General features: G+C 37.0%; 2 protein-coding genes across 2 annotated transcripts; one reads left to right on the top strand and one right to left on the bottom strand.

Annotated features, from left to right (window-relative positions):
* On the top strand, positions 1-3,687 carry LOC109168517 (uncharacterized protein At3g49720-like). The gene is made up of 7 exons (XM_019317558.1): positions 1-188; positions 730-846; positions 1,028-1,067; positions 1,209-1,250; positions 2,055-2,429; positions 2,990-3,045; positions 3,329-3,687. The coding sequence occupies exons 2-7, from the start codon at positions 739-741 to the stop codon at positions 3,479-3,481; spliced, it is 774 nt and encodes a 257-aa protein (XP_019173103.1). The 5' UTR covers positions 1-188; positions 730-738; the 3' UTR covers positions 3,482-3,687.
* A 621-nt stretch (positions 3,688-4,308) lies between these two features.
* On the bottom strand, positions 4,309-6,719 carry LOC109168514 (pentatricopeptide repeat-containing protein At3g49710). The gene has a single exon (XM_019317556.1). The coding sequence runs from the start codon at positions 6,607-6,609 to the stop codon at positions 4,447-4,449; it is 2,163 nt and encodes a 720-aa protein (XP_019173101.1). The 5' UTR covers positions 6,610-6,719; the 3' UTR covers positions 4,309-4,446.
* Positions 6,720-10,783: the final 4,064 nt, after the last annotated feature.

Here is a 10,783-nt window from a genome sequence, read left to right as displayed (position 1 = left end):
CCCCACTTCCCAGTTCCCACTCCTTCCCCCCTGTCTCTCTGGCTTCTCACTTCCAGCTTTATTACCACTATCTTCTTCTTCTCTTCTGTCGTTATCGCCGGAATTTAGATTCACCGGCGTTCAACAATTTGTTGTGTTCGTATACGTGAATATCAGAACTCAGCAGATCCGAGATCCACAAGTCTGAGGTGAATTCCCCTCCCCTCCTATCGTTTCCCCCATTTCCATTCCATTGCGAATTCATATTCTATCTGCATTCTTTCGTTGCCTTCTAAATTTCGGATCTCTGTATTATGAATTATGATGAGGAGCTTATAGGAAGAGACTGGGAACTGACTTCTTTTGATCTTCTGCGGATCCGTATTCATTCATCCGTCTCTGAGAGTTATATTCCTCCGCGTCGTAGTTAAACTTGTTTGTCTTATACAAAATTTGATCATGAGCATAGTACTACTTAGATCAAGTTAATAAATTAGTATATAGCTATATTAAGAGGGTATGTGTTGAAAAGTTGCGTTCTTTATAACATTTGTTATAGACTTATTGCTGCTAGGCTGTTAATTCTTAAATGGAGCTGTAGATTTTGTCTCCATAAATAGAAAGTTCTGTACTTTTTCCTTGAATGTCGTGTTCCATACTAGCCTTAAGAGTTTTAGGCAAGTTTCATTAAATGGCAAGATTTTCAGTCTATAAGAGAATTCTGACTCAAAATCTTTCTTGTTTGATCAGTTTGTAGTCATGTCAAGAAGGCCAGGATACCCAACGAGGCGATTTGGAGGTGCTGGGGGGCTGTTTCATCCAAAATCACGCATTTCGCCTCTATTTTCTACAATTCTTGTCATTCTGGTACTTATAGCACTGAGTTGGATGTTTACACATTTATAAGTCAGTTTTATACCATATAAAGAGACTACTAAGATGAACTTATAACTTAGGCCACTCCAGAAATTTCAAATTTATAGATTTCTGCAATATAGCTTGATGTCAATGTGGAATTGCTTATGCTCCTTGTGTCTTACACTTTCAGGGTGTTGTCTTTGTGGTTGCTTATATTTATCGGGGCCCTGGTAAGAATTTTTCTTATACAGTATATGTTAATTTTTTCCCCCAAAAACTCAAAAGTATCCTGATTTACAGCACTTTATTTTATCAGTTTGGTGTCTTAGACTTTTAACTGTCTATTTACTTTTTTCTTCCCCCCAATTTAGGTATTGGTGCAAGTACAAGGGAAGCACTTAGCAAGATAGATGGTATGATTTTCTATTTTTCTTTTGGCTTGTGTATTGTCAACTTTCTACTCTTCAGCATACGGCTTCTTTCAGTATTCACCAACTCACCATACATAAATTGTGCAAAAAAGGGGAGTGGCCATCCTATAAGATTAAGAACCTTGTAGTGAAAATGATATATGTATTGTCTAGTCTTGAGGCTTGGGCATCAAATGAAACTGTAGTAACTACCTTTGGCAATTTTTTGTAGTTGGTATTATTGATATGATACAGATTTTTCATAAGACATGATAGGTGTTGTGAAAAAACTGGCATCTCTGAGTTGATACCTAAAGCCCAAAATCTCGATTGTTTACCATTTATTTTATGTTTCTTGCTGAATTATCCATAACCATGAGAAGGGCTACAATTTGAATGATAGACTATTTAAAAATATTTTGCTATTTCTATATCTTTTTCTGCAAAATGAAAACATGTCATTTGCTATTTCTATTTTGTCCTCTTTTCGATTTACACATTGCGCAATTGGCATCCAAGGTTGAGAAAATGCGTGAGTCCATCTTTGTGGGGAATTTCTAAATGAATATCAATTCTCAAGCTCTGATGATTTTAGTTTTTTTATTTTTTGGGTTTCACAACCTAATCTATTTCACTCTTTTCAATTTCACCAATTATCTATCTTTAAAATTGCAAATTTTCTTTAAGAGAAAGAAAGAGTGCATCTAAAGTTTCAAGTGTTAGTCTTTTTGCTGGAAAAGATTGTAAATTACTCCGTATTTGTAATATATTGAAACTCTTCCCAATTTTGGACTTTGATGTGACCAGGTGACTTTACATGCACATCTGAGGTTCAGAGAGCAACGGCTTATTTAAAGAGCACATATGGTGACAGTATGCGTAGTGTTTTGCACGTGGGACCTGATACTTGTTCAGTGGTCTCTAGATTGTTAAAAGAAGAGGAAACTGAGGCATGGGGCGTGGAACCATATGACATAGAGGATGCTGATGTGAACTGCAAACACCTTGTGCGACAGGGCATAGTACGTGTAAATGATATCAAGTTCCCTCTACCCTACAAGTCAAAATCTTTCTCACTTGTTATTGTATCTGATGCGGTGGATTACCTATCTCCAAAATATCTGAACAAGACAGTCCCAGAGTTGGCAAGAGTGTCCTCTGATGGTGTAATTATTTTCACAGGTAAATAATCCCTCATGCCTGTCCTCATACTTAGGGGTGTTAGCAAACAGAGCTTTCGATAAACTACTCGTGTTCGTGTTCGGTAAGCGTTCGTTTATTAAGGTAAACAAACATAAATGAACAAGTTTTAGAGCTCGGTTCATAAACGAACAGAATAGTTGTAGGCTCGTTTGCTAAGAGCTCGTTAACAAGTTCGTTTGTGTTCGTTTAATAATGTTTACAAACATGTTCGTTTGTGAACGTGTTCGTGAACGTTAACGAACACTAATGAATGTTTAATAAATGAACACGAACAAGATTTTCAGAAACCTTAACAAACAAACACGGGCACCAACACTCAATCTTAACAAACAAACACGAACAACCTCCGTTCGTTCATGTTCGGTTCGTTAACAGCCCTACTCATACTACCAAGAACATAAGTGATTGTATATATAATGTTAATTGAGCAGGTTTATGCCTTTATCACTAGTTTCTTGCCGCCAAAATACACATGATATGATAAACTGAAGTTACTATGGTTGTTTTTGATTGAATCTTTTGTTTTCTTAATTAACCAGGTTATCCAGGCCAATCTAGAGTGAAAATTGCAGAGCTATCCAAGTTTGGGCGTCCTGTAAGTTTCTTCTTGTTTGTTGGATTTCATGCAGATCAATACTAAATGGACTTCTCACTTCTCCATTGCCTTTTGATTAGTTTATACCTCATAAAACTTTAGTCTTCTGGGACACATCATGTCATCAGTGACTCCAGATTATATCACAACGTGATTTTATACATTTTATCTACTTATCATACTGAATGCATATGGTTTCTTGTTGATGATTCCTATGTTAATTTCATAGCCAAATAAACAAAAAAAGTATAGGGGTTTATGAATTTAATTGCTTTGTGTGAAGGCAAAAATGCGGAGTTCATCCTGGTGGGTACACTTCTTTGCTCAGACCAGCTTGGAGGAGAATGAAGCAGCAACTAAAAAGTTTGAGCAGGTTGCCACTAAGAGTGGGTACGTGCCAAGGTGTCAAATTTTCCATGTGAAATCATACCATTGATATAAAATATTTACAGATGCTTATCATCTTTTCATTATTGTTTCTTTTTTAGCAACAGATTTTAATATTCATTACTGGCCACACAAGTGTGCCTTGCTTTTAAGTTAATTCAATATTGTACACGAGATGATTATATTTCGTTCATATGAACAGTCAATAATCATAGAATAGAAGTTTGACAAAGAAAGATGCCTGAATTCTTTGCATGAGCAAATTACACTTTTGGTCCTGTGACTATAGAGGGTGTGTTAATTTGGGTAAGTGACTTTTAAAACTAACAATTTAGTCATTTAACTATCATTTTTTTTAGCAGATTTGGTCCTCCTGGCCAAATTGCCGGTAGAATTTGGCTGGAAAGACGTTCAACTTTTTAAATCAAATATTGGTGGGGGTAATTCGGTTCAACAATTAAAAAGACCGAATTACCCCCACCAATATTTGATTTAAAAAGTCAACGTCTTTCCGGCCAAATTCCACTGGCAATTTGGCCGGGAGGACCAAATTTGCTAAAAAAATGATAGTTAAAGGACTAAATTGTTAGTTTTAAAAGTCACGTACCCAAATTAACACACTCTCTATAGTCACATGACCAAAAGTGTAATTTGTTCTTCTTTGCATTCATGAATGTTTTAATTGTTATTGGTTATTGTAATGTTTATATTTATTCAATTTTTATTGAAATTCACATTTGTAAAATCAGAACTGCCTAAAGCCTGACATTTATCTAAATTAACTTTTGGCCTAAGTAAATATCATAATATATGTCCCATTTTACATGCAATCAGAGCTATCAGTTAATAACTAATTTTACCAAACACATTTTACAATCAGCTAATACTATCAGTTAATGGAATAAGTTATCAACTGATAGCTATTTGCGAAACACCATAATCTCTTTCTCTAACCATGTTCTTGGCTGAAGAATGTTGACACAATGATTAAAACGCCAGAAATTTAGAAATTTATCACCAGAAATCCCCACAAGAACATTGCCCATCCTTGAAACAGTGGAACCTGTGGCAATCTCTCACAGTGATCTCTCTTCTTGTTATAGCAGAAATGAGTTTGATTGCGTTGTGACAGTCGCCGCATATTCTCAAGTTCTTGATGACAAGTATAGGCATGCCATCTTTTGTTGACAACAGCCCAAAGGCAACAGCCAACTTTTCGCTGTGATGCCTTAAACATCTCTCCTTCTCTTCTTCTTGAACCCCATCGTCTCTGATGAGAGCCCACCTCACATCTGGCACATACCCTGCCTGCTTCATCTTCTCTAACATCTCTTCCCAGAACACATAGATTTCCTTTATCATCGGGTGCGAAATATCTTCAGCTACAAATACGTGTATCCTCTTATCTACCTCAATCCAGCTACATCCCGGCTTCTTTTTCACTCCCTTGTCTCGCATTTGCTTTCTGATGGCTGCTACTTCTTCCCATCTCCCTGAACTGGCGTGCATATTTGCAAGCATGACATATGGAGCTGCATTTGAAGGGTCCAGCTGAAGACAATGATTGGCTGCTTTCACTGCTAGCTCTATGTTACCATGTGTTCTACAAGCCCTAAGCAATGAGCCCCAGCCAATAGTTCCAGGACTGTATGGCATGGTTTCAATAAGGCTTTCTGCTTCCTCCAGCTTGCCGGTTCGACCCAAAAGATCAATCATGCATGAGTAATGCCCTGCCTCTGGTTCGATCCCGAATTTCTCAGTCATCATATTGAAATATTTCTTGCCTTCCTCAACTTTTCCAGTGTGTGCACATGCAGACAGGACTGAGATGAATGTTATGCTTGTGGGAGCCATATTCCCTGCAAGCATCTGTTCAAAAAGCACAAGGGATTCCATGCCACACCCGTGCTGAGCATAGCCTGCAACCATGGAATTCAAGGACACACTGTTATGCTCAGGCATCCTATCAAATATTCTCATGGCATCTTGAAGACTCCCACACTTGGAATACATTGCAATCAGAGCATTGTTCACCGCGATTCTGTTTGTTGGAATGTAAGATTTGATCGCCAAAGAGTGAATCTGTTTCCCCTGCAGAGGGGACGACAGATTAGAACATGCACTGATCACACAAACAAAACTGCAATCATCAGGTCGATGGCCAGCACGCTGCAGGCGCCTAAAGTAAGCAACAGCCTCTTCGGAGAACTCCTCAAACAGCGAGTACCCAGATATCATGGTGTTCCAGAGAACTAGGTCGGGATCAGGAATTTCTTGAAACGCCTTTCTGCAATGCAGCATACCACCACTGCATTTTGAGTATAAATCAATCAAGCCGCTTCCAACATGGGGGTTCTGATGAAAACCCATCTTGATTAGCCGAGCATGAAACTGAAGCCCACCATGAAAGTCCTCCATGGATGTAAATGCAGTTAAGACACTGGCTAAGGTAAACATGTCCTCCTTTAACTCCATCCGCACCATTGCTTGATACAAAGCCAGAGCTTTTGACCCTTCCCGGTGCTGTCCATAAGCAACAATCATCGAGTTCCAGGAAACCTCATCTTTAATCTCTCCCATTGCTTCAAAAACCTTCTTGGCCTCAGCTAAATGGCCAGTTTTACTATAACAGGTAACGAGCGTATTATTTACAGAAACATACGCATCAAACCCACCCGAAACAGCCAAAGAATGAAGCTGAACAATCAATTTTTTATCATCACAAGAAGCCGTGATTGCCCCCGACAACGTAAACGCATCAATGTCCAGCCCCATTCTCCTCATACCAAGAAACAGTTGAAGAGCAGGGACGGTGTCTCCACGGTCGGCATAGGCGGAAATGAGGGTATTATAAGAGACGAGGTCTGGTTGGGGAATTTGATCAAACAGCTGGTGGGCAACATGCGGCTGGGATTCTTTAGCATAGGCAGCGACAATGGCGTTGTAAGAGAACACATTCGGTAAGGGGGTGGAGTCGAATGCCGTCCGGGCGTCGGATAGGCGGCGGCATTTGGAGTAGAGGAGGATGAAGTGGTTGGAAATGTAGGTAGACGGCGGGATAAGAAAGGACTTGATGTATATAGCATGGAGAGACTTTCCGGTTGAAAGGTCCCTCTCGGCAATGCATGTCTTCAAAATGTGCCGGAATTGTTGCAGGCTCCACCATACTTGGTTCATCTAATATCCCCAAAGCTTCTCCGGCACCACCGTCGGACGGCGATGCATCATATAAATCCTCCGCCTCTCCTGTCCAAAAATACCCGCCGTACTCAAATTCCAATTGTAGTGCCATGGACCCGGGTCCATCCTGCAAGGTGGACCAAAACGCGCGTTTGAAATAACGATTCTGTTAGTGACACACTTTCCTTCGTTAATTTTTTTTTTATTTTTTATATTAAGATTTAAAATTGTGAATATTTAATTATAAAATTGTGAATATATAGTTATGTAATTGTGAATATTGAGATCTAAAATTGTGAATATAGACAAACGAATTCTGAAGACAAACGGCAAGTTAAAGGAAGTTTTTTTTCGTTTTTTGTTTTTTTCTTTTTTAGTTCAGACGGCATTGTTTTGGACCCGAGCTCACGGCATAATTTGTCCTCAAATTCACTTCGGGCTTAACTTTGGGCCATGACCACATCAAAAGTCCAGTGGGAGAAATTAGTGGGCTCGGGTCTAAGGGCCCAAATGAGATTTCACATTTTGGGTGTGTTTAGTTCGCACATAGGAATCAGAATCGAAATGGGAATCAAATACTTGGTAATAGTAATGGGTTTTGGTGAAAGTATTGAGCATGTTTAGTAGTAGGGTGGAATAAAAATGGTTACTAACAGTAGTGTTTGAGAAGGAATAAGGGAATGAAACCCTTATTTTAGAGTAAATACCCAAAATGGTCCCTCGACTATAGCTAAATTCACAAATTGATCCTCGACTTTTAATTTCAACCAATTAAGTCCTTAATTTTGTAATTTTAACACAATTTGGTCCTCTGTCTATTTGACCATTTGTTGACTATGATTTTTGAGGATATATATGTAATTTCATGGTTCATCGTCGGTTTTTAAGGTTCCGGTTGCATTTCCAGACCGTACTGTTACATTCGAATCCACTGCCGAAAGCAATCTACCAAATCCGGTCGCCGTTCTTCATTCTCCCTTTGGATTCAGTGTAGTTGAGTTCGTACCAGAGCGAAGAAGACGACATGTTTTCGAACCAGTGCAACGTCATCCTAGAGGCCTCCACGTGCTCCGACGAGAGCTGAAAGTTCTTCTGGAGATCGTCAATCACGGTCAACAAACGGTCAAATAGATGGTGGACTAAATTGTGTCAAAATTGCAAAGTTAAGGACTTAATTGGTTGAAATTGAAAGTCGAGGACCAATTTGTGAATTTAGCTATAGTCGAGGGACTATTTTGAGTATTTACTCCTTATTTTATTTGGGTATGCGTTTTTTAATTAATGAAGTATTCGAAATCCATAATAGTGTTCTAAAAACCTATAAACCAAAAGCCTTGTTTGGCAATCAGCGGTTAACAAATAGCGGATTAGATTAGCGGGTTTGACCAGCAGATTGTATCAGCGTTTTATAAAAAAAAAAAAAATGTTTGGTAAAATTAGCTGTTTAGATTAGCGGTTAACATGTAAAATAACCCATAAGGACATTAGTGTATTTTTTTATTGGTATTGGTAATAATATTATAATAATTTATAACCATATAAAAATTAATAATTCAAATGAACAATACATTTGAAATTGAATAAAATAAGTGTGAGTGTATGCCACCAAATTAAAAAAAATGTAACAATTAAATTTAATTATAGGAATGCAAAGTTGCATTTTAGATGAATGGAATGAAGCATACCACAAGTCAGCGTATATGAAAAAAAAAAAAAAAAAAAAAAAAAAAAAAAGAGAAGCAAGGGCAAAATTGAAATTTAGAAAATAAATGGAGAAAAACTAATGCTAAACGCTGCTCCCAGCAGCGTGTCAATTTTAGCGGATTGGACAGCATTTCGCTAAGTGAAAAAGTCATTAACCAAACGTCTTCTTTAGCGGTTTGACAAAAAAGATGATCAAATCCGCTAAAAAATGGCGGATAAGCTGATAACCAAACATTACAATGGCCTTTATTTGGCAATCAGCGGTTAGCGGTTAGCGTTTGCGGATTGTATTAGCGGTTAACAAATAGCAGATTTTATTAGCGAGTTTGACCAGCAGATTGTATCAGCGATTTGTAAAAAGATGTTTGATAAAATTAACTGTTTAGATTAGCGGTTAAAATGTAAAATAACCAAAATGGTATAATAATAATAATAATAATAATAATAATAATAATAATAATAATAATAATAATTTTTGAAATAATAATAATAATTAAAAAAACAAAAATGATGTAGGATAAGAAACACACATCGAAAGTTTATAAAATAAATGGCGTTGAGCTCCCTTATAAAAGGGAGCTCAACGCCAATTAATTTCTCTTGCCCATCCCACATCGGATGGGCAAGAGAAGTCGGATGGGCAAGAGAAGAGAAGCCTGAGGCTTCTTTATTTAAAGAAGCCTCAGGCTTCTTACGAATTAGTTTAATTTTTTTATTTTTTTTATAATAAATAAAATAAAATGGAGGGTGTTTCCGGGAAGGATTTTCCTTCCCCAAAATGCCAACCCCAAACGCTGCTCCTAGTAGCGTTTGGAGCAAATCGTTGCTCCAAACCGCTGAGTAACCAAACATGGTTTTTGGTGTTTTGACTTTCGTCAAAATGTCAAAATGGTGGATCCGCCAAAAATTTGGCGGATCCGCCATTAACCAAACAAGGTCAATAACAATCACTTTTATACTCATTCATGTGAGCAAAACCCGTCAACAAAACACACCCCTTGACAACTTCAACTTCGCTTTCAGCTTTTTCAGATTTTGAATTCAAGTCTTACAAACAATTTTTTTTTTTTTTTTTTTTTTTTAAATAAGGGTGTGTTTGATTCATGGCTTTGCACATTGGAATGAAAATCAAAATCATAGTCAGTGTTTGATTAATAATTTTTTAAAACACAACTATAAGATTTGATTACCCCCCTTTAATTAAAATTTTTATTCCGTAAGTAAAAATGCATTATTCCATCTTATAAGTAATCTAACTTTTAAGTTTGGATTAATGCTTTTAGATTTTTGTTTTGATTTTTTTTTTTTGTTCATATTGATGCTTTGGATGCTATTATATTAGGATCAATTGCTTTGATTTTTTGTTTTGTTTTGTTTTTTTTTTTGTTTTTTGTATTTTGTTTTTTTTTTTTTGTTTTTTTTGTTTTTTTTTGTTTTTTTTTGTTTTTTGTATTTTTAAAATCTTTATTCTCATTATAGCAATTGTTATACAATGGACCAGGGTTCATATTGCATTGTGAACCCTGATACAAAAATTATGTACTTTCCGTTAACACATTATGTATTTACAATTAACAGTTTATGTACATGTAAACAAATAACTTAATAATTGCCATGGTTGCAGTAGGCGCTAGGCGCTAGTCGGACGCCCGGACAGCGCCTAGCGCCTAGGCGGGCGCCAAAAAAACAGTGGTAGACTTGCAGTTTGACAATTTTAATGAGGTTGTTTTCAACATTTAATCAAATAACACATCCAAATAAATGAATTAATGATAATTCATAAGTCATAACATCAAAACAATGGTTTTCAAAAAAAAAAAAAACATTAAAACAATATTAAAAATTAAAAATACACAAATATGAAATACTCAAATACTTCAATCATCCAAAAATTCAAAGTATCAAACTAGTCTACGAGTGTATATATGTCATATTATATATATGTATGCACACACACACACACACACACACACACACACACACACACACATATATATATATATATATATATATATATATATATATATATATATATATATATATATATATATAATAAAAAAATAGGCCGAGCTGATCGGGTTAACTCGACCGAAATGGACGAGTTAACTCGACTAACTTAGACGCTAGGCGGCCAAATCGGCCGAGTTAGGCGCTATCCGGGCGCCTAGGAGAGAAGTCGCCACGGTCTAGAGGCGCCTAGACCGATTCCTGATAATTGCTGACACATAATATGATAGCTACAGGTACATAAATTATCAACTGCAGGTACAGAATATGTCAACTATAGATACAGAATCACACATAATATAACCCAACAGGGTAGCTCAAGTGGCAAATGAGCTCTCTTTATGGAGGAGAATTCTGGGATAACCTGGGTTCAATTCCCACAAGTGATGATTTTCTTTGGGCCAACTTTTGTGCCTCTCGGAGCGAACCGGGTGGACCTGGACCGTTAAATGGACAGAGA

The sequence above is a fragment of the Ipomoea nil genome, unplaced genomic scaffold, assembly GCF_001879475.1.
Source record: "Ipomoea nil cultivar Tokyo-kokei standard unplaced genomic scaffold, Asagao_1.1 scaffold3199, whole genome shotgun sequence".
Taxonomy (NCBI): domain Eukaryota; kingdom Viridiplantae; phylum Streptophyta; class Magnoliopsida; order Solanales; family Convolvulaceae; genus Ipomoea; species Ipomoea nil.
The sequence above is the reverse complement of the archived record's forward strand: the minus strand, read 5'-3'. Positions and strand labels throughout refer to the sequence as shown.

Bases quoted from the DNA above. Each gene is read 5' to 3' on its own strand.
- LOC109168517 (XM_019317558.1), top strand. From the start codon at position 739: ATGTCAAGAAGGCCAGGATACCCAACGAGGCGATTTGGAGGTGCTGGG. The intron at 2,430-2,989 runs GTAAATAATCCC...TTAATTAACCAG, and splicing joins TGGTGTAATTATTTTCACAG to GTTATCCAGGCCAATCTAGA. The intron at 3,046-3,328 runs GTAAGTTTCTTC...CTTTGTGTGAAG, and splicing joins TATCCAAGTTTGGGCGTCCT to GCAAAAATGCGGAGTTCATC.
- LOC109168514 (XM_019317556.1), bottom strand. From the start codon at position 6,609: ATGAACCAAGTATGGTGGAGCCTGCAACAATTCCGGCACATTTTGAAG.